The sequence below is a fragment of the Hermetia illucens genome, chromosome 4 (assembly GCF_905115235.1).
Source record: "Hermetia illucens chromosome 4, iHerIll2.2.curated.20191125, whole genome shotgun sequence".
Lineage (NCBI taxonomy): Eukaryota > Metazoa > Arthropoda > Insecta > Diptera > Stratiomyidae > Hermetia > Hermetia illucens.
Genome location: NC_051852.1, coordinates 23,447,190 through 23,474,441, shown reverse-complemented (window position 1 = coordinate 23,474,441; position 27,252 = coordinate 23,447,190). Strand labels below are relative to the sequence as shown.

At 41.2% G+C, this 27,252-nt stretch overlaps 1 protein-coding gene across 3 annotated transcripts in view; it reads left to right on the top strand.

Moving 5' to 3' along the window:
* The first annotated feature begins 1,350 nt into the window (after positions 1–1,350).
* Positions 1,351–27,252, top strand: part of LOC119655655 (zwei Ig domain protein zig-8) — a 305,871-nt gene continuing 279,969 nt past the window's right edge. The window contains exons 1-3 of one of the 3 annotated variants that reach the window (XM_038061640.1): positions 1,438–1,454; positions 5,533–5,606; positions 6,750–7,620. In XM_038061640.1, the coding sequence (XP_037917568.1) occupies positions 7,575–7,620 (46 nt within the window). In that variant the 5' untranslated portion in view covers positions 1,438–1,454; positions 5,533–5,606; positions 6,750–7,574. The other 2 variants (XM_038061638.1, XM_038061639.1) reach the window with 2 other exon arrangements.

Here is a 27,252-nt window from a genome sequence, read left to right as displayed (position 1 = left end):
TCAGCTTCGTAATCATTGGTGTTCCAAGCAATGTTTTCTCATAACGATTTTGATACAGTTTTTCGTCAACGGCGCACCGAGATTTTGCACTGAGATCAGCCAGGTTGTAGGATGGGCAGAAATCTTTCTTGTGTAGTGTTGCTGGCATGTATTCGGTCTTTTCTGCTGAAATGTCACACAGGAAGAATAGTCAAAATCAGTTGAAGGCTTTAAGACAGATTTGGTATTTAGTCGTTTGTCTAGTACCCCGTTGTCCACTCATATCTGATATACACTTGAGGCTTACCTGATGCTAATGTAAACTAGTTAGTGGACTTTCGCTCTGTCCGATCTTAGCTGGGCAGCATAGACCAGATGTCGATGGTTGCTAAAAATATGAAGAGCCTTCCCGTCTTAACGGCTAGGACAAAACCAAATAGCTACCTGTTGTAGACACTGTAATCTTTCTTCCTGTTTGATAATTTTCTCGAAGAAAAATTCCAGATGCTTTAGGGAAAGAGCACCGATAGGAGCATTGGGCCGCTACTGCCAGGGATGACACGGTTCAGAAACGAAGTTGTAATAGCGCCATGGAGCGCTGCTTTGCTGTTTGGAATCCTTCATGCGTCCACGCTACGCGGTTCTCTTGATATGGAGAGACTTTGAGAAGGTAATACAGCCTGGCTAAGATACCAGTAATGATCCAAAATCTCGCAGGCGTTTATGTCTAGAGTAGGCAGTAGACACTATTTGCCTTCTGAACGAACTGAACCGGGGGTTGATCCATTGACTTGACAATTTGAATAATGTCTTGCTCCTGTATGTCTCAAAATTGTTCTTTAGTGGCTAGGATAGACGAATTTGCGTGGTCGTTCGAAAGTAGATTAACGAGTTTCTTCAAATGTGTGACTACTTTCGAGATTAGACGCCCAGTAGACGGATGGAGTCCCCGGAATGTCACTCAAGGCAAGACCGCTGTTTCTGGATAAACTGTTAGTTAAAACAATGGATCAAATGGAGTCGGTTTTGATCCCACACATAATTATTTACCATTTTTATTGTTATATGACCACACACTATCGGCTTTGATATTTATAATCAATTTTCCGACATATTTGATGGAATTATTTATTATTTGAAATGATTTTGCTTGCAATTATTGCTTTGTGACTTAAAATGCGATCGCTATTATCACCAGAGAGAACGCTTACGGACAATATCAGGGCAGTATCTCTATGAAGCTTAATTAATGCCTCACCAACTTATGGCTGATCAATTTTGTTTGATAACCTTTTATATTTTATATTCTGAATTATTTGATGCTAGTCTTTATTTTGTTTGTTTTTTCTCCGGAATATTAAATGCTAGATGTAAAATTTGTAAATCGGCTGAAACAAAGTTGTTTGTTGTTGAATCTTATGGTGATCGGTTGAAGTTTGTTCACTTTGTGATTTTCCATCGTTTCAACTCGCGAGGTATCTTGTGTTAAATTGTGTTATTCTTTTGGAAAATACTGTTTTTCTAGCAATTTTCCACCTTCTTTTAGCTAGCATCCCATGACAATTGGGACTTTTGCTTTCCGGTGACTTAAATTGCAAAAGATTTGTGAAAATCAAGGTTGCTGGATAAATTTTGATATTTTTAGTTTGGCTATATTTAGCAAAATGAATAAAAAGAAAGATAGAGAAATAAATAAAGTCGTGTTAACTAGATTTGCTAACTTTGGTCGAAGAAATTTCCGATTCTTGTGTTTTGTGTGGTATCAATTGAAATTCTATTAAAATATTCTGTGGTGGCAATCGCGATATTGCTGTGTCTATTTTTAAGGTTTTGTTTGCAAACTGTGGACTGTGGACCCCCAGACATGCAGTGATTGAGATCTTTCTACGTTGAGATTTAGGGGGGTCCCCATACATGTAAAAGCGGGGTGTGAAAATTTTTGTCACCAAATATAGTCATGTGGGGTATCAAATGAAAGGACTCGATTAGTACTTTCCGAAGCCGGTATTAGTTTTGAGATTTGTTAAAAAGGCGGGGAGTGCGAGGGGTGGAAAGTGATGATTTCTTTAACGGACCCATTTTCAGAAACTACCCAACTGAAAAATCTGAAAAAAATCATGAAGCTGCCTCTATATGGTGCCCAGGCCTCAAAATACTCCTTAAGTCGATATCTGTTCAAATTAAGTTATTAATAGTATATTACCTTATTTTTGGGAAAATTGAGTAAAACCCCCCTTAAATTTATTAAAGTTGGTAGTAGTATAAAATATAACATGAAGCATACTATCTCCAAGTTTGATCAAAATCATAGTATTAGTAACAAAGTTACAGTAGCTCAAAATTGTCTTTGCCGTGTAAATTTACAACCCGAAGTACTAAATCTGACATGCTAAATGCATATTCTTAAAGGACTATGTACAAATGGGGTAGTTCTACACTCAAATATACTCACACAAGAAGCAAACAAAACCTTTCATACCTGAAGCGCCCAGCTTCCGGTTTTCCGACCTGTTTAAGTGTTGTGCTTGCCTGCCTTCGATGTTGATGAGACAGCCTTTCTTTCGTTTGATGCCGAAGGGTGTCATGGACCCCCGGCGCTTAAATTAGAGATGACTTTCGCTTTCCATGGTTTTTGTTGAAGACGCATGACATCCATGCATTTCCAAGAGGCTACGTGTCATGAATCTACTGATATCGGCACGAGTCAGGTTTGTCTTTCAAGGAGTAGCTTTACTGGCTTGTTCGTCGGCTAAGTACTTCAAATTCAGGCCGCCCTCTTGGTTGTTGCCCATTGATCAGGGTGGTTGTGTTAATAGACTGTAGTGTGTTGCGTGTAGTTTACTGTTGAAGTCTTGAATACAGTGCTCTAACAAGCTTCAAGGCCCTGATCTAATTAGATTGCCGTGTTAACGTGTATGATTACTTCCATTTGTAGCATCTAAACAAAATCAAATATTTCACACTAACTAATTTTGATGCCCCTATTGTCTCTTGTTTCGCAGTTTCATGAACAGATTGTCTGATTGTCAACTATGCGATATCTTCTGGTGAATTCTTGACAGACAATATCGTTGACATCGAAAAAGTGGATACGCCTTGCCTTCAGCTGTTGAAAAGTCTTCTGGGTCAACCTGTCCACGTGTCTTATCTCATTGGAATATCCAGCTTTATATTCAACGAAAACTGTAAACAGAGCGGAACACTTTGACTTTTGCGTTCCTGACTTCGAACCGCACTTTATAGTCTACCTTTTCCAGTGGCTCTAGGCGTTTATACGGAGTAAAAAAGGTAGGCTGTTTGTCTGGCTTTCTCCCCCTTGGAAACTACTCAGCTGTCGATGGGAATCCTGGGTTTTAAAAGAGCAGGGAGTGAACAACCGTCTCGTCACCAATGCGAATTTTCAGCAACCGGATGCGTGCAACCGGTCTCCTGGGAATCTCGTCATAGGAGTTGACTTTAAACTTTACGCCCTCCCTTGCGTCGCTGATCGAACCGAGAAAATTCCTTGAGAATTGGTCCTCGCAAGTTATAATATGAAATCTACGGGCCACCTGAGAGAAATTAAAGCAAGCGATGGATCGCCTTTGGTGTCTTGAAAATGCTTAATGATCATCTCCGACAGTCTGGCCTCAACACTGGTCCACACTTTCTGTGCTTGTTTGCCGCCAGCGGAATTGCCATCCGCCAGGGCCACATGTAAGTGGCTCCTCGCTACATCGCAGAAGGGTTTCACGCTTCGTGGCTCATCAGCTGGCTTTTGCTGCATTCTTTTCCTGGCTCACCTGCCAGGCGTTTGCTTTTATATTCCTCAACAAACGCCTAGTATTTAGCAAGGTCCTTTTCATCTAGCTCGGCGGCAGTACCCGCTTCCTTATTCTTAGCAATCTTGGTGAGAATATGCATAGCCCTTTGGTTCACGACTCTAGTGGACCTTGTTTTAGTCGGTTTCCGGTGACCAACCCTCTTGTCACTATTTACTTTCGAGCGATCCCCGACGTCGACTGTTTCGCGTTAGGAGTACTATATCTGGTACTGGTAGCTTGATAATAGTGTTCTTCACGCTGGAAACCACTAGCCCCCCGTGGTTTCAGCATAGCGTTGCTACGGCTAGCACCACATGTACTGCTCTCAACGGCTACTGTCTCCTGGCTTATTGCTAGTAGCTCATCCTTCGATGATGTGTCTGGCTTGAATTTACATTTCTCGCGGTTTGTTATGTTTTTTGTTAATTGAGTCCATGTCTTGGTCTCACGAGTAGTCCGGGAAGAATATCCACCCTGGCTAGCCCGGCCACCAGGGTAAGGATCTTATTTGAAATTGAAGGTGTGTATTCAGAATTCGCATACTAAAGACGAAGCTCCCCATTGACCACGCAACCCTCAGCAAATGCTGTTCTATCTTGGGATCCTATTAGCACCTTCTCCAATGCAGTTAGATCGATCCCCGGGCTGTTGCTTCGGCACATCCATACGCCAGATCCATTCGCCCCTAACAAAAGACCAGCGAACAATTTCGTCAGCTGGATAAGGTTACACCCAGCCCGGCCCTACACACCTTGGCCCGTCTGAAGACGGTTTCCAGCAGATACCCCGAAAGGTCCTATGCGGATTTGCCGAATTATGCAACTTTAACCTAAAGAATAATTAGACCAGGCTGCAGTGAGCATTTTTGGTACAATATTCGCACAGAGCGTGTGGATCACAAGCTTTTCGTGCAGTGGATAGTTCACACATTATCTTTGTAATTTGTTTCATAACATCAGGCTAGACGTATTATGCTATGTTTGTGATAAGAAGTATCTAATACCTCGGGGGAAAACAGTACCCACTTTAACTCTCGTAGTTGCATTGCTGAAAAACACTGCGCTGCTGGAGTGCTTTTAACGTCAAATGCATTTGGAATTCCAGATCAGAGTTTCTCTATGATGTTTTATTTAGTTAGATAGGTATTAGGTTCTGTCTGTCGAAAGGACTTTTCCTCGCGACATGAATTCCAATTTCTCCATTCGGCTTCGTAAATCGGTTTTCCACACAATAATCTTTCCGAACCCAGACCGCATATGAGTTAATTAGTAACTGCCTTGCTGAGTAGGAAGCAAGGTCCTCTGAGGGCTTTCAGCAGGCTTGCTGAGAGATCCTTTCAAGCTTGCAATATAGTTACGTTTTGGTCTAACTGGGCGAGAATAGGAATATTAGATAACATAGGCCAGACATTTACTGAAATAAATGACAGGCATCATAGATTGCCTCTTCCAACCAACGCTTTTAATTTTGTGTTGGTTACTTTTGTAGATCTTGGAGTTGCTGTCTGTGGTCGTCTGAATCCAGGAAAATGTCAGTACGTATTAGTCTAGTAATAGAACAGTCACGCGGGGGGCGCGGGACTGCGAGGCACTGTATAAACCCTCTGGGTTTTGATTGAATATGGGGAATACCATGCCTTTTATATCCATGGAAAAATCTTCGAAAATAGGCCTCGGATGAAAACCCAGATCTTACACTTCTTCAAACACTTACAGTCACAATGATTTGCTTTTGACCATCTGCATTTCAGATAAGCTGGAATTTGCTGGTTCACTGACTTCTAGAAAAACTGCTTGAACGATCAAGGTTTCGATACATTGTTTGGTGAGTTGCAAGATAATTTTAGTTATTATCTTTGTGATGGCATTGTGCATGCAGATACCCCTACAATTATCATCTTTGGAATCATAACGATCATACCCTTTTTCGACTCTTCGGATTTCAATCCCTTCCTTTCATCAATCCGCTTTTACGATTCCGCAATCACCCAGGTCTTATTTTAGCCCTTCGGAACGTGGCCGACGACCTGTGTATTACCGGAAAAAGGAGTATTTTTGAAGGCAAAGTTTGGTAAGCATATGCCCCATTTCGTGATGTGATACTCTGTGACAACCGTATGGAATGGGCAAGAGTAGGTACGCGTTCATATGGTCCAGTGCCTTTCGAAGGATTCCTACCCGCTAAAAATGGGATACGTCCGGGTTAAGTGGTGTGAAGTGGTTTCTTATCCAGATGTGAGCAAAACTTTTCTGTGATGTTGTGATGCGCTCGTCCTCTTTTTATGTTTGCTGAGTGCCAGTCTAGTTTTCCTAGCGTTCAAGAGCAAATAGTTGATGGTTGTAAGAAAATATTAACACACTGTTTAGGAGCTTTAAGTTTAAGATTGTGGCAAACTCCCTATCCGATGGCTTGTTTCGTCCGCTTCTTCTGTATTATCTTTTTTTAAGCCTTATAGTGGTAATGAGCCTATAAAAGAATGTTCTTAGCGATACGTTCAGTGTTTAAGGTCAATTTGAATCAACATTTTTCCCCATTTAAATTAACAAATTTCTTCTAATTTTAAAACTACACTTTCTCGAGATTCAGCCGTAAAGGTCATATCTAAATGAATAATATGGGAAAGTATCAGAATCAAGATAGAATTAGGGGTGTCCCTAGCCTCATTTGCAACTAGGAAGCAAAGGTTGAAACCTTTATTCATAAAAATAGCTCCCAGCAAGGCAGGCAAAGTTTAACGAAAAAAATCCTTTTTTCCTGAGCGAACAGAGGACTCTCAAAAGCATTCCATGTTTTCAGCTCTCCAATAGGTCAATTAACAACTTTTCCAAAACAACTTTCATGAAAATTGAAAAACTTTTAAAACTTTCACAGCATTTACCTTTCGCTACCATAAAACTTAAAAAAATCCAAAATCCAAAACATTGTTAGATACTTATCGATGTGTTTTCATACTTTCTAATGTTTCAGATTGTTTCGGAAAACAGCGCCCAACAACGAAACGAAAACTTTCAGAACGGCCATCTTATCGTCCATCAAACAAAAGTTGAAAAACATCAGCCGAAATGAAAGGACATTACACCTGGGATTTCAAATTTTCCACAACTAGAACAAGGAGTAGCGGCCGGTTTGGAGTGGCAACTTCAAGAATTGACATTGTGCCCAATGGCGTGGAGTGATGTGAAAGGGAAAAACGAAGGAAAATCAGTGAAATTGGTCTACAAATATATATGTAGCTTGCGATAAAAAAAAACAATTTCCGTTACAGCAGTTGAAAGTGGAAGCATTGTGCCAAAAACTATTGAGAAAAAGTTTATCGTTTCGAATTTTTAGGTTTTTTTTTCCGGGTAGTTGTGCTTTTTTTTTGTTCACTAACGAAAGGATCGGAAAAGTTCTCGTCGTTTTTTCCGAGAGCAAGAAAGGGAGAGAGAATTTATTGCATGGAAATGAATAATTTATTGACGGACTAGTGGTACCAGCAGCGGGGTCTTCTGGTGTAGTAAGGATGTAGCAAATACACATATAATAAGAGACAGTGCTGTGAGAATTTCCCGAAAATTGAGTATGATTCTACTGAAAATGCTAGTGCAATTTGTGGTAGATGTGAATCTGCAGTTACCCGTGCAAGTACAGTTCGAATTATCAAAGTAACGTTCCAACCAACACTGACAATGCCTTCGTTATCTTCATTACATGCACCGCCAAAATACAGCAGCGCCATGGTGGAATTTCTGTGATAATTAGGCTCCAGAGAACGGCTTTGCCGACAATTTTCAGACAAAAAACTTACGGAAAATGGCGCAATGCTACTTGGTCCTTTTGGTTCTCGTTTTGTATTTGGGTAAGTAGGCATCTGTATTTAATCCTATTTAGTTTACAATCTCTTTTCCCTGCCCTTCTGTAATATGGTTTTTTGTTGCCTCTCTGAATTCCTTATGAATGAACAGGAAGGACATTGCTTGTTGGCTGTGATAAGTGGAAATGTACTTTGTTGGGGAAACTTAAACTTTCAGCTAAATTGCGGAAAAGCCGTGCTATGGACGATAAAATGTTTGGGATGCATGTTAAGTGATCATTAGTAAGATAGTAAATTTTGTCAGGAAACGTGATGGCCTTTTGAGCGGAAAGACGTGAGAAACGGACAATTTTTGCAAAGTTCGCTTGGATTTAATTTTCCTCATGTAAACTTTTTTCCTGTAGCACAATGAAAATGTAAAAGATTTGTAACTTGTATGCTAGTTTTAAAACGGATTAATCTTGGTCGTAAAGCAAAATAAATATGAAATACATGCAATTTAGGCGGACATTATGTGGAATAAACTTCTTTGATAAGCATCACTTGACTGTCTTCTTTGCAATCCTAAAATTTGAGCACTAGATTTGAAGGCATTTTTTAAAATCGTTTAGATATAGAAGCACATATTCAGCGACTTCGATGAATTGTACCATGTATCTAAAAAAATGAACATAAATCTATAGTTAAAAACGCTATATAATTTGGCGCCCAACGTGGGTGGTACCAGCAAAAACATTTTGTAATGAACTTACGGAAAATAGGAGGACCAGACGATCATCCTAAGTGGCCGAGAACGACCTAGAGGGAAGAGCTATCCCAGAAACCTGAAAAGAAGCGAAATTGACTGTGAAGGTTCGCCCGCAAAGACTGGAGCTCCAACAAGGTGCTCGGTCGACACGTTCTAGCACGCCCCTGTGCTAGCTAGGCTCATGAATTTGTGGGGGGGGTCCTTTGAGCGCTTTGATCCCCCACGTGTTATTAATACAAAATTAACGTGTCTATACTGATGCGTGGGTCCGTACCGGATTTCAAAATAGACTACAAACAAAAAAATTCGTGGCGGCCTAACGATGAAACCAGATTGCGAGCTAAAACTGAAAAATTAAAAAAAAACCGACTCAACCACCTGCGTGGAGACGGAAGTCTTCGGACCCGAGTGCCACGATCGAGAGGGACGATCCACGACGGATCATAGTCCCGATCATTGTTTCTTCTGACTCAGATATTTATTGAGGCGCGGCCCCTGAGGTTCCCTACCATCCTTGATATCCTGAGGATATCCCAATTAAGGTTTTGCGGGGTCAAGAAGGAAGAGAGAGGGAAGGGGAGAGGGAAGTCCTCAAATAAAAAAAATTATTCACAATACATGTTATGTTCATCCACTCCAAACAAAAAAACAAAAAAAAATAAATATATAAAAGTAAAAGGAAATTTAAAAATAATAATATATAAACGAAAAGAAAACTTAAATTAAATAAAAAAAAATATATAAAAAAACAAGTCGGGAAACCGGAAGCTTTTTTACCTGAAGCGTCACTTCAGGTAAAAAAAGTTTTGTGTTTCCCTTTGTGAGGAGCATAACGCAGTTCTTCATTCGCTGATAGCATTGACTGGATATATTTAAATCCCTCAGTTCTGGCAATGGCAGTAGCCTGCCCAGAACTGAGCGATTAGAATATCTCGGATCAATGCTATCAGCCAATGGAGAACTGCGTAATGAAATTGCTTAACCCATTAACGCAACCTGGACGCATTGAGATTCCACAACTGGTGTTCTTTGTGATCGACGTATCAGCCCACGTCTCAAATCTAAGATTTACTGCAATGTTGTCCGTCTACTGGTCTCTATAGTTCTAAGTGTTGGCCGACTATAAAAGACAATTAACGGCGTCTTGCGGCAATGGAGACGAAGATGGTGCATTGCACTGGTGGCTTGACACGTTTTGATCACGTCTGAAATGTGGATATCCGCGGTCAATATGGAGTTGTACCGATTATGGAAAAACTGCGAGTGAGGCGTTTTCGATAATACGGTCAAGTAATTCACGCTGACGAGAATTCACTTAACAATATTGGTCTGAACATCGAAGTCAGTGGTAAGCAACCAAAAAGCCGGCCAAAGCAACGGTGGCTTGATACGCTGGATGGGGATTTAAAGGCCTCGCGATTGCATCCTCTTCAGGAATTTGATAAAATAAAATGGCGAAACCAATCACGAAGAGCTGACTCCGGCTGTGAACAGGGCAAAGGCTGAAGAAGAAGAAGAAGATTTGAGGAGCGACGAGTACGCGGCAGCTCCGTGTCACATACCTAAAAATTCCATTAACCTCTACTTGTTTAGAAAACGATTTAAATAAATCAGTTGATGGAAAGCCCTCATGCGTTCACACTCTGAGTTTAATATTATTAGAAAAATGCCAAGAGTTTAACCTACATCAAATATAAAAAGGGCGGGGGAAAATTAGATTCTTCTTGAATGGAATTTTAATATTTCACTCGAATGTCAATTATTCTCGTTAATTACGACGTCAGCATCTAATTTGTATGGCTTAGGATGCTGTTAATTCGCAAGAAATTGATAAGTTTGAACTGCTATAACTTTGGCGCTAATAGTTGGATTTTCATGAAACTTGGCATGTGTATGCATGGGGCTCTCCCCTATATCGGTGCCTTAGTACCTAGGATGAACTTAAGGGGAGTTTGTCAGTCAATTTCTAAAAGTTGGTAATATACTATTAGTAAATTTATTTGAGGAGATATCGGAATGGGACATATTTTGAGGCCTAGATTTCATGTAAGCGCACGACCCTGATTTTTTTCGGATTTTTTAGGTTCGGTAATTTCCAAAAATGAGTCCTGTCTTACTCTAAGTGCGTACATTTTGACTCCTCACTCGCGTACTTTGCAATGCAATTTGCACTAAACTAATATCAGCTGCGGAAAGTACTAATCGAGACCTTTCAGCTGATACCCTACACGACTATATCCGGTAAAAAATTTTTTTGAATCCCCCCTTTGCATGTATGAGGAGCCCCCCTTGAAACAGCACCTAAATTTATGCCACTCGTTGTATGCATCGAATTTCATAGTTCCCATCTGTCCACCAAATTTCGTTCGTATCGGTTTAGCCGTTTTGAAGAAAAGCGTGTATGACAGACAGACAGACAGCGAATCGATTTTAATAAGGTTTTATTTTTCACAAAACCTTAAACAAGAAAAGAAATGAGATCAAAACAAAAAAATAAGACTTACACGTTGATTCATTCCGAGCTCGGCGTGGCGAGTATTTATGGTTGTCCTGTTTCTGTTTGTGGATAAAAATATTTAGACCATTAAACTACGAATTGCATAATTGCATTATCTTCTAATTCATTTTCCCTGAGGTACCAAAACTCGACCCGAATTTCTCTTCAAAATCACTTTACAAATTCGTAGTTTCTTCTAGGGCTGGTTTTCGATACATCGCGTTGCGTACGGTTAGCAATGAACCACGCCAACAGGTTGCCATAAAAAAAACGATATTTTCCTTGAATCGACTCCGATGAATGGACTGGTGGATGGGCCGGAATAGGTCGAGTAAAGCGCCGTACGACAGAACCTCGTCGAATAAAATGTACTAGACTGAAGGATAGTGTTTGCTGCCTGTCGCCCAAATGAAATTTGATTTTGTCTGTTCATTACCCAACAAGAAGCAAAACGTTCGTCACCCTCGACCGCCTCAATTGCAAGAAGATGATGATTAAGCACTGGAGGCGCTAGCGATCAGCTTCAACCCTTTCACATTGCAATTAGACCCAGTATTGCGCTTTTATTTGGGACTTACACAACTTAGCTTTAATCAAAAACCTTTTCACGAGTCCCTCGATCGCACTCGTACCTCATACAGTGTCATCGGTAATTCGTTAGAGTCCTTTTTTCGAGCTCCGGCGATCTGAAATTGTGTTCGATTGGCACTCCGAATCGCAAAAAACTAACTCGTTCACGACAAAGTTAAATTCTACCAATTTATTTAAATTTTCCATTCTCCCGTTCAGGCCTCTTGCCCTATCCAACTCTAATCTCTCCAAAAGGAACGAAAATCCACCGGCAAAATCACTCGCTGTTCCACGGAACAGGCACAGATCAAAATCACTTCACATACACACTTCAGCCTTAGCCTTCACAACTTCTGTGCCAGCTTCTTGGATGCACACTGTGATATTCTCTAGATTGGGCTGCGAAAATGACACTTTTGGTTTGCATTATGATATTACCGGAATAATTCTAACACCGGAATGTCCACTGATCACTGGAATATCTATGGTATTCACATCAACTTTCAATCACAGCGTTGGTGTTGAACAAATCATCTCCGGTCATTCCAGGTTTATGTGGCACACCCGCTTGGATAACAAATCAATCGGCGTTTTTAAAACAATCAGAACCTTGCTCTGTTCCAACGTATAATATCTCTTTACACTCCTGGCTGTGTCGAAGTGGGAAAGATTGGCTGCAACACCGGGAGTGTGGACGATATCGTAAAGGACCAAGTCACTAACAAGAGGATTCACCTTCAAGAGTAAGGATAGGGGCTGCCTGATACCACCAGATGCTCCAGCGAAATTCCTCGATCGTTCTCTCCCATCTTCCTTTCACCGATCTTTCTGGTGTCAACTAAAAAATATTTTTTTCCTCGTCTCACCGGCCGTTGCACAGCTGTTCAACCAAGAACCGGTCCCCATGCCGCTACGCTTCTGTTGAGAAGCACTACAATTTTCGGAGCTCATTTCTCGCAAATCTTATTGAATCCCATTTTATCGTATTGAAAGTAAATTGTCTGCTGTAAATAACAGATACTTATTCAATTAGATTCAAGGCACTAATTAATTCTTTAATCGACGTTTTCCTCCTTTTACATTATGGCGCCCAATGTGGGTGATATTTTAAGAGTAAATTTTACTTCATCCAGAAACGTCATCAGTACTGGCGGAGTTAGGGCACCAGAGGAAATGAATACCTGCGAAAATATAGCAACGAGCAAGTTACCTACCTTCTGGTGAAATTAACAATATAGAACGTAGTCATGTTGTAAGCAAATATTGAACTTTTGACTTGTTTAACTGTGAACGAACAAATGTTATTAAATGCAGAACAGAGTTCGCTGGCGGTGCTTGGATAATCGTTTCACATTGAAAATGACGGAAAACATGCTGCTCTAGCAAAGTTTACCTTGCACTCAGCTTTAAATTACGTATGATATTATTCATACTTTTAATAATGAGGGTGCTGTTAGCGGAGTTTTGTGTACAAATATGCAAGCAAAAGTTATTAATGAAGACATGAGTACGTATTTGAAATTCTGAAAAGATAATTAGACGCAGGAATTCTCGTCTCTATAGTGCGGAGGAGGAGCGGAGGTGACTTCGTAACAGGAGAGTAGGGACTGCGTTAAATCGACTGTTGGCAACCACGAGGGTGGAACCATACAACCAGCCGAAAGTTTGGTCAATTTCGACTTTTCTGTCCCCCGGCACCTGAATACTGCTCGTCCAAAGTACGATCAGAAAAGTTAGTGAAATTGGCTGAAGTAACTCTCGCTACAACAAAGCCAATAAAAATAATCAATGAACCTCCATCTTCTTCTTTTTCTTCAGTCTTTGTCCCGTTCACAAGTGGGGTCGGCTCGTCGTGATCGATTTCGCCATTCGGCTCTATCAAATGCCTGACTTAAATGCAATCTCGAGGCTTTTAAATCCCATCCAGCGTATCAAGCCACCGTTGTTTCGGCCTGCCTTTTGGTCGTTTACTATCGACTTCGATGTTCAGACCAATCTTGGCAAGTGAATTCTCGTTAGCACAAATTGCGTGACTATACCATCGAAGACGCCTCTCTCAGAACTTTTCCACAATCGGTGCAACCCCATAACGATCGCGGATATCCTCATTTCGGATGTGGTCAAAAGGTGTGACGCCACTAGTCCAACGTAACATCTTCGTCTCCATTATCGCAAGACGCCGTTTATTGTCTTTTATAGTTGGCCAACACTCAGAACTATAGAGAGCAACAGGACGAACATACTTTCTAAAAACTAATTAACCGGTAGTTCGAGAGCGCATCTCAATTGATCATGCAATGTCGGTAGATGGATTCCGGGGGCTAGAATTTGGAAGGGTAGAAGTTTCGGTTGTCAAAAGGCAAACAAGGAAGAACAGAAATTGCAAGTTGAGATTTTTGGCAGAATTTCAAATTTGCCTAGGAAAAGGTAATTATCCCAAAAAGTGGGAGAATACCTGCAAATCAACAACATCTGCGAAGCATGAAAAAAAGTATAGTGAAGCGTACTTCGAAGCGGATATCTTGATGCGTAGCTTGGTTGTTTCTCCAATCGTGAGTACTTTAAGCTCACAATCACATGTCTGAGGATGCCTTTGTGTCTTTAGCATTGAAGTAAACTAGGGGACTTACCGCAAATAACCGAGCGGTACTCACATACAACGGGAGTTTACCCGAAATATGAGAGTCCAGGAGCTATCCCGGTTCCCATGGTACCAGCATACCCCTGGTAAGTTTTCGTGGCCAATTACCACTTCAGATGAGTCCCCGTGCAGACTCGGGTCTGAATGCCCTGATTAGGCGTTTGGAGCATTCGCCTACTGCATCATGGCCGGTAAACCAAAGTGAGTACAGTGTCTCTCGGTGCCACCACTATGGAGGTTCTCCTCGGCCATATTTTAATAGCGTCAAAAATGGAATGATCGCCTCAATACGATTTCTGATTGCATGCGAGAAAAACTGAATTTCTGACTATCACTATTAGTAGCAACGTCTTGCCAGAAACTGAGCGATTTAAGGATCTTTAATGAACGCAATTAGCTAATCGTAAACTGTGGAATGAAATTGGTTCACAATCCCCACAGCTTGGATAAAGTGACGCTCCAGAACTAGGTTTTAACAAATGTCACAAAACCTACCACGGTGCTGTTCGTGCTGTCGCCCCCATTGAGACGCATGCACTATATGACCACATGCGAAATAAAAACACCTGTCATCGATGGGGCATGGCATCCTTTCTAGAAAAATTGCGAGAGGGACGTCTTCAATGGTATTCAATAACAACAGAAACAGCAGATGGCGGAAGTTCCAAGTGTGCCATCATGCGGATGTGACTAATTGAAGAGAAACCTTTTCCACTGTTTGTGGTCCGTGGCATGGAGGTGCCTTGGACTAGCACCTAACTAAAAACAGACAACTTGCCGCTTCGTCCAGGGCAGAGGCAACTCATCAAACAATACCTAATCCAGGACCCTGTCAAACCCCAAACAAAAATGAAACTCTGCTTTGGCCTGAACTTTTTTGCAGGTATTTGCTCAATATTATACGCATATATGTCGTATTTGCGCATTTTTATATAAAGGAGTTATTCCCTTGTTTGCTGAGAAAGACAATTTTGGATTATTGGGTAGGTGAAGGCGGAGGCTCCCAACAAGCAGGATTCTGAGGTGAGGAAAGTGTTTAAACCGATCTTAGTTTTATGACTGATTTGACGCGAGTCTGCAATGCTAACTGGAAAAAATAATGAACTGCCTTATTCTTTTTCTCAATGGCACAAAACCCTCTACGGATTGTAACGTTGTGGAAACCATTCCCTTTTTGATTAAAAGGGGCTAAGGATTACATTACACTTTGGAACCAATTTGTACCCTTCTTCTAATTTATGGACTGATGAAGAATCTATTTATGTCTACCAAGTCTCCAAGTACACTACTTTTACTTACTTTTAGAAGTTAATATACCCTATGACCTTTTAATTGGCAATTTTTACTGCTGGCTCACAATCAACCTTTCGTTGGGTTTCACAGGAGTTATATTTTCATTAAACGGATACCTGAACATTCGCCCACAGGGACGGCCAAAGGTAACCTCTATCTGAAGCTCTATACTCAGTTATGAACTCGAAAATATTAACGATTCTTTTGCCTGGTTGCCTTAGTTTTACATATTCCTAGCAACGGTTTTCACGCCATTTTATTTTCAGAAATAAGATACATTGCCAGTACTAATAGCCAGCAGACCAGCAAGCGGTCTCCAAAGGCCCAAAAATCTGATTGGTTTTTGAGGGCCTAAAGAGTTATCCAGGAACCTATCACAACAGATGCAGAAGGAGGAAGTCTCACAGATTTAGCAAGAATGGTAAAGCCCATGCTAATTGCCGAAACGTCAACCAGTTAAAAGCGGTGCGGTCCTTTTTAAGGGTTTTGCAAGATTGTAACAGTGTGTGGGATTCTCTACGCTTTAAGCGACCAAACATTCCGTCCTTCGCATCCTCCTTGCGCGTTCCGCTTTTCCAAGTTCCTCCTGAATATTTTTGATTGCGAAGTTCGCCGTTCACTTGTCTCCTTCCGACTTCAATATCTCTTCGACGATGTTGTGCGGGCTTATGTTGATTTTCAGAGAGTCTTCCAGACTCTTCCTCTCTGAGTTAAATATTCCAAGTTAAATAATGGAATATAACATTCTCCGAGCTCTCAGGTGCGCAACCACATTCAGAACAAAAGGAAGAATCATCCAACCTGAATTGGTGCAGATGCTTCCTGTAACCACCATGTTCTGACAGAAATTGCGTCAGATAGTGGTTAATCTCACCGTGTTGTCTCTGGATCCATTCCTCAATACGGGGAATCAAAGCGTTTGTCCAACGGCCCCTCTGTAAGTCATTCCGCCGCTGCGGCCACTTTTTCAGCGACTTTCGCCTTGCCCCCTTTCGGTATTCTGTATCGTTTTCGGGGCGATTCATTCTCCTTTCCTCGTGCAGAGAGCGTGCCTCACTTACCAGAATATCAATCGGAATCATTCACGCAATAACACACCCTGCTCCACCTGATATTGTTTTGAAAGCGCTGCACAGCCTTAACGCCTCTAAGCGGTAAATCAGAAGTAAATAAAAAGTAGCTTTGTACGGATGAAAGGGGTAAGTCACTCCCGAAATATATATCTACATTGAAAAATAAAAATTGTACTTTGGAGGAAGCTACTTGTCTATCAATTTTATATTCACTCTCCTCCGATTACTCTCTCACGCTGGTGCTTCCTCCCAAACTGATGTCGCGTATAATAATGTGGAGCGAACCACCTCCGACCACAAGTAATCTGCGGTTGTATCGTCGACATCCAATGTTAAGCATCATCTGCGCTAAAGATATGCTGGTGTTTGCGCTTTCTTACAGGCATAGTCCAGGTGTCCTTGAAACTGATTTGAGCGTCAATCATTACCCCCAAGGTAATTCGATTCAAAGTGTCCCCACCAAAACGAATGTTAATCGTATTCCTCTTACGGTTGGAAATCGAGACCGCCTCCTTCTTTTGTTCCGCGAGGTCAAGCGGAACAATCTCCAGCCACAATTTTATGGCGCTAATGTTCTCGTAAGGGTACATTTCAAAGTCTTCAGGTTGTTTCGCGACGACAAACATAGCTAGATCATCTGCAAAACCGATTATCTTGGTCTCCTTTGGCATGGGAAGGACAAGCAACCCATTGTACATCACGTTCCATAGGAGGGGACCCAACACTGAGCCCTATGGTACTCCCGCCGTGACGGTGTACCGCTTGCATCCCTCATCCGTATCGTACAAAAAGTGTCCTCTCCGGGAGGTAGTTTTTGAGGAGTTTAGTCAAATGACTAAGAACGCCCGTTTTAGCCAGTGAGCTTTTTATCCACTCCCAACTGGCTGAAATGAACTCATTCTGACGTCTAACTATGTGTCTGCCTGTCTGTCACACACATTTTTCTCGGAAACGATTTTAGCTATAAACACTAAATTTGGTGGAAAGGTGGAAATTGTGAACATTGACCCTTACAGTGAGTTACATTATTCTACGTGGAATTAAAAGGGGTGCCCATACATGCAAAAGAGGGTGTCATTTTTTTTTCACCAAATATGGTCATGTTGGGTATCAAATGAAAGGTCTCGGTCTCGGTTAGCGCATATAATACGTGCTAGGTACCAATGGGAAAAATGTCCACTGGATCGTTTTTATAATGAAAGAAATAAACAAAACCTTTCATACAGCTTCCGACTTGTTTTAGATCACTCGTAAGATGACGTTGGTATATCTCATCAAAACACAACAATGTCTATAGGCCTTCGCTCCTTCGATGTATGATCTAATTTGTGCCTGGACTTCTGCAGGGATTTTCACTTTTCCCTCTTTGTTTTTCATCATATACTCCAAGAAGATTAGGCACGATCAGTAATGGATTCATTTTGAATCCTTGATGTGCGACCCATGTACCTCTATTGGTGTCTTTTTCGACACAGATATGCCAATTTGTGCTATTTTCATTACACCCGGGTTCAAATCCCAGTGACGTCAAGCAAATTTACGTTAGCCTTGGTGCTTGTTCAATGGCTGTAGGCTGCTTGCAGAGCCACAGATGTGATGAACATGAAACTCGTTCAAAATGATGCGGTAAAGAAATGACAATGAGTGCGGAAAAGAGAGTATGGATGCCTTGTGCTCTACAAAAGCATTTCCACTATAAGTTTTACATATACTGTCAAAGATCGCTTCACACATTTCCATATCCTCATCCCCCAGGCATTGTGAACCTTATTAAGTCCTTTTTTTCCCAGAAATTATTCAATGTACATCAGAGTTTTTTTTCCTATCATTAGATTTCTGCGTTTCATCACAAAAATACATCAATATTTTCGTTCAATTTCCATACACAAAATCCAATTTCTTAAAAATTGATTTAGAGCGATAATAATCACACAATACCGCCCATTAACCTAACTTACCAGCTTACTTCCCCTGCTTTCGTCCATCATCTGAAAAGGCAAAGACGATGAGAAATGAATCACGGGCTGAAAAATTGAATTGCACCACGAAGGGAAATTCTAAGAAGCTTATCAAACTCATCGTTTTGTTATCATTTCGTAAACATTCAAGGGTGGAAAGCATTTAAATAGATTCTTGAAAAAATTGTGGGTGTTTTGAGGTAGGCATGTGTATGAGAGTCGTTTTTGCAAGTTATGGGAAGGGGAGGATCGCTTTTGTTGTTATCGATGGCATATCGGTCGTGAGTAAAATAAATTTACCTCTGGGAAAAGTATCAGATCCTGGACTGTCGACGTTTGCTTTTCTGGGCTTTCCAATCCGGGAATGAGGGCAAATGCTGTCACTTTGATGATACTATTTTCAATAATTTGTCCAAGTGTACCAACCACTGGAAAGATACCTTTTCATCAAGATGGATCATTATTTGTATGTACAGAGGCTTAACCTATTTTTGATAGCCTTTACATGAAAATCTAACAAGTGCTCGTTCTTCCATTTTTTCCACAAAGAAAGCTAGCATTAAATACGAACATGAAAAAGTATTTTAGATAATATCAAATTTATTTATAAACTGATTTTTATGTCAGAATTAGATACCCCATTACGACAAAAATTGCACCATATAATGAAAAGTGTGGGACAGGTTTGGAGGAACTGCGATAAGTTAAAGTAGGTAAAAAATAAAGTCACTTTTAGGCTACAGTACCCAAAAACTGAAGGCTGTAAAAGGATGGTCGGCTGAATTGTGTCCACATAATTAACTCTTGGAACCAAACAGCCATCCCCAAGGTAAACTTCTGGAAACGACAATCAATAAAGGATAAGAATAGTTTAATGCTATTGCTAAGACCAAAGCTTATCTAAACTTTAAAAAAGATTAGGACATAGGATCATCTTGTTTCTACTTGGGGCAAATTACAGGCACTATAAGTCCAACCTCATATTGTATATAGTTATCTAGCAGAGCAAGGTACCGTATATTCACCGTCACTAGCTTTGTATTATATGTATTATGTCACCTGTGGCCCTCCAAATAGGGTTCGTCTGTACAATATATCTCAGAAGCAGCCCAAGTATTGGATAAAAAGGGACAAATTTTGAATACAACATTTTCCAATCAAACAAGATCTCCCTACTTTGACAGTCGCCTCGCACCCTAAACGAAATAGTTATGAAACTCCAGGGGACCTAATTCATCTGGCTTTTTCGAACTTAGTCCTAATGTGGAGAAGGTTTGGATAACCACGAGGATATGACCTAACCTTGGTATCAAGAGAGTTAATAATAAATTTAACTAGGGAGGTGGAAAAAGAAGAATAGTAGTTGAGGCCAATCATAATGTGTTTCGGGAACACTAGGTTTAACAGAAAAAGGACCATGTTAGGCCAAAATTTGGTAGTTACCAATGCACGGGGGCGCGATGGTTCAGGAGGTGGAGCATCAGCCTCCCAATCTCGCTGCTCTGGTTTCGAATCTCAGTTGTCATAGGTGACTGTGTTCGCCTTGTGTTTGCCTCGTTGCCATAATCGTATCACTTGCACCGCGTTGAGTGTCATGATAGTGAAACTGAAGCACAATCTGATTATATAAATGCCCTATACCAAGAAGTGAAGGGGAAACACTAATGCATGACTTGGAACCCTCACTATCTCAGCGACTAAGTATAGCTTGCAGGATCTCTAGTCCAAAGTTTAAAAGGAGGACAGACCAAAAGTTCATGCCGGAAGGAAAAAAAGAGAGGTCAAATGCAGCTTCGAGAAAGAATAGGGATACCATGATGTCTTGTAATGGACTCGTCTGAAGGAACTTGGAGAATGAGCGGGAGCAACAACAACTAATAGTCTGTTTCGAATCAATCAACATTTGAAGATATTAATCGAAATATTTCAGGATCATTTTGATTAACATTATTACCAAAGAGAACAAGAAGTCCCGCAGGTTTACTTCCCTAAAATGTTTATGTTCTTTTCATTTGACGGAGCACCCATTTCATCCACGACTTATGGACTATTTTGGATAAAAAGTGTTCTATTAAAGTCATTTTGTTGTCTTGATTTTTGTCATTATCGCTAATTTCTCCACTTTTCCCCACAGAATCAGACGTCTTGTATTAAGCTCATCGCTTTTCGGAAGACTTCCCGCTGGTGATTGCAGGTCACTGTGGATTTTAGCAGGCCTTCCGAAACCATGAAGAAAACTTTACAAGAATACCTTTATGAAATCCGTTGGACAGGGAGCGGCTTTTTTGAGGGAAGTGATCACACCATATATCATAACTACCATCCAGTAAACCATGCGCTCTGAGTCGGTTTCGTAGTCTGTCAAAATATGATATCTATCGTTACCGACTTTGACAATATAAGAAGCAGAAAAGACTATGTTTTCTGCGCCTCGGAAGCATCACCTACAAAAAGATCCTGGCTCCACAGGAGAGACTACATTGTGGAAGAAAGACACTCTATGTGAGTCAATGAAATGAACTTTCCAAACCTTCTAACTAAGTGTGATATAAAAGTCATATTGGGGAGATTCAGACGACACGTTTACACCCATAGCTGCCAATATTTCAATGGCAACAAATTGCGGGTTTTCCAACTGACAACGTCACGCGGTCATTGCAAGTATCTGCATAAAGAAACATCAGTCTCTCCAGGGGAATCTGACAGTATAGGTAAGATCATAGTGATCGAGGTACCAATAAGAATGCCTCCTGGAATCTGGTCTAATAGTCACGTGACAGTAAATACGGAAGCGACCCAGAGAGAAGCCTCAGCAGCAACCATACAATCAACAACTGAAAAATGAGATAATAACAAAAAGTGTAGGCACGTGCTGAGATCTATTGCGAACCTCGTAAAGTGTAGAAATGCCTTCATAGATGAGAAAGAAGGAAACCTGAGAAAACAAACAAGTCTATTCACTTGAGAAATTCAAAAACCAGCTGCATCAGCCGTGGACGATTTATGAACAAGTCAGCAGGATAAAGCCATGCAACCCTTGGTCTTCATCCCTATGAAACAAAGAGGGAAATATGTTTGCGGTGGTTGCCTGCATATTGGTCCCGCTAACTGAAGACGACGAACAAATGTGACCACCACCAAACGTTGAAGGCCAGGCGATTTATCACTAGAGCCAATGGAATTAAAGCCAAACTAGTTAAATATTGAGCGACCAATTACATCAGGTGGTTAACCGGTTGGTAGTTTTGCCGGGGTATCCTATTATCAGATGCCCGATTACAGCTTTACCTTGGATACGTATCATAGGCGCCTTGAAGTCAATAAAAGTACTAGATTTTCATATTATCGGGCGGTTGTTAAGCAGCAGGGTTCGGGGAAACTACCGTATTGGATTTGGCTTATCGAGACTCTATTGCTTTGCGAGCAGACATACAAGCGGCGCTAAGCCAGATGATGCTTCCTTTCGAGGCCAATTTTAGCACCCCTTTTATAACACACAATCAAAAGGTAAGGGGTCAGCCAAAATTCAACTTCCAAATAAAAAATTAACAAACATCACTGTTCTTTTCGGAGTCAATTTTGTCATTCAAATAACCATCGTGATCACACCTTTAGGAAGCCTCTTCTGATTTGGATGTGTTCGTCATTAGAAAGCTTACTTCACCTCTGTTTCGATAATTCCTTTTTTTAACACCGCACAGTTCCAATACAGTTTAACCTGAACTGGAATCTTTCAGTCAATATCCTGTCAGGAAATGACTATTAGATGTGCGCAGATTGCCAAAAAAAATAAAAATCATATTCTACAGGCGAAGGTTATAATCCTGAAGTCACCGTTTGGGGTTTTGCTAAGAGGTAGTTTGATCAAGACATGTTACTACATCGCAAGTTTTCTCCCTTTTAGTCGCCTGTTATGACACACTTGGAATATTTCCAATGGATAGTGGATAAAATCCATATGCGAGATCCAGTCTACACAACCTATAGGAGCAATATCTGTGGTACAAAAAGAGGATGTAGCAAACCCTGGGGCGTTGCGGACGCGGGGCGCTGCTTACGAAATGGAAGTCCCTTTCTTTATTTTCTTCATGCTTCCGAGCCCACCAATCCAATTTATCCTGGTATATAGTCTAATCTTGGGGATCTGGGATATCTCTAATCTTAGCGATGTCCCTTTAGGAGTCGGTTCTCATACACTTCCTCTTAAGGACCAAGAAAAGCGGCACGGAATGAGTTAAAGTTTCTCCATTCAGCTGCGGAAATCGTTGCCCTCCTTAACGAACTTAAGAAGGGACGGACTGTTCTGATCACTCTATGGTGAGATATTTGACTTGCCGAGGCATCTCTCAAATTTTTCATTGTTTACGATGATCAAGTGATTTGGCATGCAAATGACGAACAACTTCCTCGGTCGACCGAGTTTGAGCCAGTGTGATACCAGCCCTTGTTATTAAATGCGGAGACACTTCAAGTAAGAGCGAAATTGAGTATATCCCTGCCTAGAATATAGTCGCCATTAGACCGAGTGAATGAGTCACTCCCATAGCTCGATTGACCGAAATTACGCCTTAGTCTGGCACTTGTCTGTTCTGCAACCGCGGAAAGACTATTCCCTTGTCTGGTAATTAGGAAGCAGTACGCCTTCCCAAGGAAGTATTTGCATTTGTGTTAGGTACTTTCGCTTATTAGCGAAATTCAATATCGATACCAGGTGTATAATACATAGGAATGGGTTTTCTTTTGGGGGTGGACATCCAGAAAACTCATTGTGCTCCTTTTACTGGTTATAGTGCAGTTATTAACAATAGTACTTGATCCAACTCTATAACCATCAGGAATTTTAATATATTCCCTACTTCCATGTATTGGCATCTGGTATTAAATATTGCCTCTATCTGAAATCAAGACGAAAGTGGCTGTGGATAGGTCACACTTTAAGCAGGGGCAACAATTGTATTGCGTGCTACGCCATTCGGTGAAATCCACTCTCCTATGATGGCCAACGAATGGGTGGTCCCAAGAGCACTTGGCGCAGAACAGTAGGAGTATGAGTATCTCGGAAAGTCGTAGGAGGATTTGAAGGGCATTTCAGGAAACCACGGACGGTCGTGGTTAGTTGTAGTTGACGCGCTATACCCCACTAAGAGGTAAATGGCAACCATATACAGGTGCCGCGACCTACTTTGCACAAGTACCAGACACTATCCCAGAACATGTGCACACACGGCACAGAATCTGCAAGCAGTGTTCGCAGATACCCCTAACTTCCCCAGCTGATAGTTTAGTCGGCATTAAATAGTGAGTATTCCCAGTATAACCCCACCTTCTTCCTAGTGAGGTTTAAGCAGCCCTTTATGGATTCATAAGCTTACATAAGCACCCTAGACTGTTCCATTCCTTACAGACCCATCCAGTACAGTCCTCTCAGACTCTCCTCTTCATTTTTTAATGTCATAGCCGCGTACCAGTTTCCGATTCTACAGAAAGGTTCTGATCCGTATAGAGGCGTAACTGCTCCCTTACTGGACAGCTCGTCTGTTGCCTCATTACCTTTCAACCAAACATGTTCTGGAAGCCAGAGTATTTAGACCTTATTGTATGAGCCAAGCGTATTCAGTGTTTCAAGGCAATTCTGTACCAGTTAGAGATCACCTGGTTAGATCTAAGTGCCTCGATCGCGCCTTGGCTCTTCGTCAAAGTAGCAATGTCCTGCGCCTTATACTTCATTTGGAGGTTGAAGGAGGCACATCTGCCTATGGCGTATCTTTGCACATTAAATATGCTAGTATGCTTACGTATTGGTTCAAAGTAGGTTTTCCTTGGACTAATGACCCGACACCCGCTTCTTCTGCATCCGTCAATATGCTAGGTAATCAGTTGTTGGTTTAAGCCGTATGTCATCGCCGCGCCCTCCCAATTTTCCCCGTTACTCTAACGTGTTTCTAAATGAAACTTCATTGTCATGGTATCCCTTGGAACTAATAATTCGAGGTACCACCTAGAAAGAATATCAATCTTCCTTCGATTTAAGCAATTCTTTGCCTTGCTGATACTTTCAGCCATTCTGAAGATTACCTTTCTTGTCCCCACATCAGCATGTGCAGATGAAGAGGAGTTAATCCCTGAAGGACCTCCAGGAATACGGTTGGGCATTGGCAAAAATAGGTTTTACTACTGCAGTGTATGTCCAAAGTTGTATTCTCGGGGATCCGTTTAATTAAAGCTTTATAGCAACTGCTGTTTTAAGCAAAGTATTACCAATGATGTGTCCGGATAGCTGAGTGGTTAGAGCGCAAGGCTGTCGTACGGAAGGTCGCGGTTCAAATCTCACTGGTGGCAGTGGAATTTGTATCGTGATTTTGACGTCGGATACCAGTCGACTCAGCTGTGAATGAGTACCTGAGTCAAATCAGGGTAATAATCTCGGGCGAACGCAATGCTGACCACATTGCCTCCTAGTGTACCGTTACGGTCTTGAATGAAGTGCTTTAACACACTTCAAGGCCCTGATCCAACATGGATTGTTGCGCCAACGATTATTATTATTATTACCAATGATGAGGCGACAAAAGTTGTAGCATCTGCCAGGTTCCTCGGTTATCATTATGATTCACATTAATAGCTTCTCATTAAATGCTCAAATAAACTGTTGCCAAAACCCATCTTGATATTCAGATCACTTCGCCCGCAATTGAATCTTCAAAATGAGTTTCTTGGACCTCATTCGGTTGTTGATAGCAAGTCGGATTTTCCTGATATTGACGGTATTCGTTAGTGTATTCCAGGCTGGAGTTCTGTAGTCCAGAGCCTAACTGAAATCTGTTTTCAACCCTCAAGAGCGCACCGTGCAAAAGGTCAGCAATTCATAAAGGAGACAATATCTTAGTGATTCGTTTGAGAGCATTGAACCAGGACGAGAAATGTACCTTCATTCCCTACGGCCATTATAAATGTGGTGAACCCCCTCGCCTTTTTAAACATGTTTGGACTATCTTATGTAGCAAATGTGCCTCCCCAAATGTGTTTATCCATCCACATTGACTAAGAGCATTTTCCATTTTGGAAAAAGGATCAGCAAAATTCAGGACATCCATTTGAAATGAGGATTTTTACTTCACGTCCAAGCATTTTACATGCAGATGCACCCAATATCGACTTTTTGGCGGAAATATATCGTCATTATAGATGCAAATTTCTAGGACCTAAACCAAGATTCTGAAATTAATTCAAAAGCTCTGTTAAGTAGGAGGTGCTGAACACAAAGACTAAACTATGGACTGGCGATCTATAGCTGCATTTGACGTTTCTCTGCCATCAAACACATTATGAGTTTACATCCCCGGTTAAGTTTGCTCTCTCTCCCTTCTGTTCACAAAATAATCCTTGCAGCACTCTCGATCTGAACAGGATAACAAAACCTCATAATACCCTGCAGTCAAACCAAATACAATATTAAACAATCCAAACAGCAGGTACAATGACCGACACAGGCGAACCTGGGAGCAGTCAACAGGGAATTACTCTGATTCTAGCAACAGGAAAATAAGCTGCATCCAGTCTGGTAACAGAAGCAAATAAACCCAATAGCGAACAAGGGGATAATCGAAATATTATTTTGCACTATTGTAGGACGTCAGCTGAGTACCAACCGCTATTACCATGATTCCTCAAATCATGGCATTATCGACTGAAATGTTTCTAATCACAGCATTTATTCGACCACAATGCATTCGTTGCGGAAGGACATGGAAATTCAGAGATTGGCCAACATCCTCCCTTTGACTGTTTGGACCGGACAAAATTTAAGGACGAAAACTATATACTCGTAGAATGTATGTTAGTTTCTGTCACAAATGTACCTGATGTCCTGGCTCCCGTTTATCTGGGCTATTTTATTTTCAAAGGAATCTCTGCTGTTTTGCCAAATATATGAGAGGGGGTAGCAGGCGTTGGACAAATATTTTGGATAGCAACACGAGCGGTATGTCCTGGTCTATAAATACCCAATGAAAGTGTCGGTGTCAGCCAACGAAGTAACGGCAAGGAATTCCTTTGAGGTCATAACTTGCGGAGTTGGCAGTTACGTGGCTTTCATTCTGAGCTCGTGAGTAAACATTGGAGACGTTAATACGAACATGTCAGACCGACCCACTCAATAGGTCACTTCGCAAAGGTGTGGCTATAGTAAAAGTCAATGAAAAGCCAATGATTTGATAAGAACATCTTGGACTGTATTCGGGGTTGGTCAAGATACAAACGTGCAAGCTGGTATAGCTATCCCAACTTTGATTTCTTCCTACCTGATAAGGACAGCATATAATCGAATTGCCTTCAAGCTAGCTTTGAAGCGAAATCGAATAATCGAAGGATATCAAGATATCACAAGCCAGCTTTCCTCTTAATGAAAAGATTCTTCGATAAAGCAGTTGAACGGTAAATGGTTTACTGGAAGCTCCCATAAATAATGATTTTGCCGATTAATCGAAAGGACTGCTTCCGGGCAAAGAGTGCGAAATGTAGTAAGAAATCCCAACTCGTGGCATAATCCAGGATTTTTTTGTGATACCCTTTTTTGAATTCGGTTATTTCGGACCTAATGTATCTTCATCGCACAATGTCGATAGTTGTTAGGGGAAGAGATATAATATAAACAGCCCACGGTTTTACTTGTCACTATAAGGATATACGGATCGAAGCAAGTATGATATGAATCCTTTAAGGACATACGACACGAGCATGAATTTATCTGAAACATATGTTACACGTGCCACCTCCTTTCATCGGCTTGTATCGATCACTTCACCTTCCCAATCATTTATACGCATCAGGACACGTCACAGAAATTTCATGCTAGCAAAATACTTGTTCCTCTCATCCTTGCTGCATTCGGAATGTTG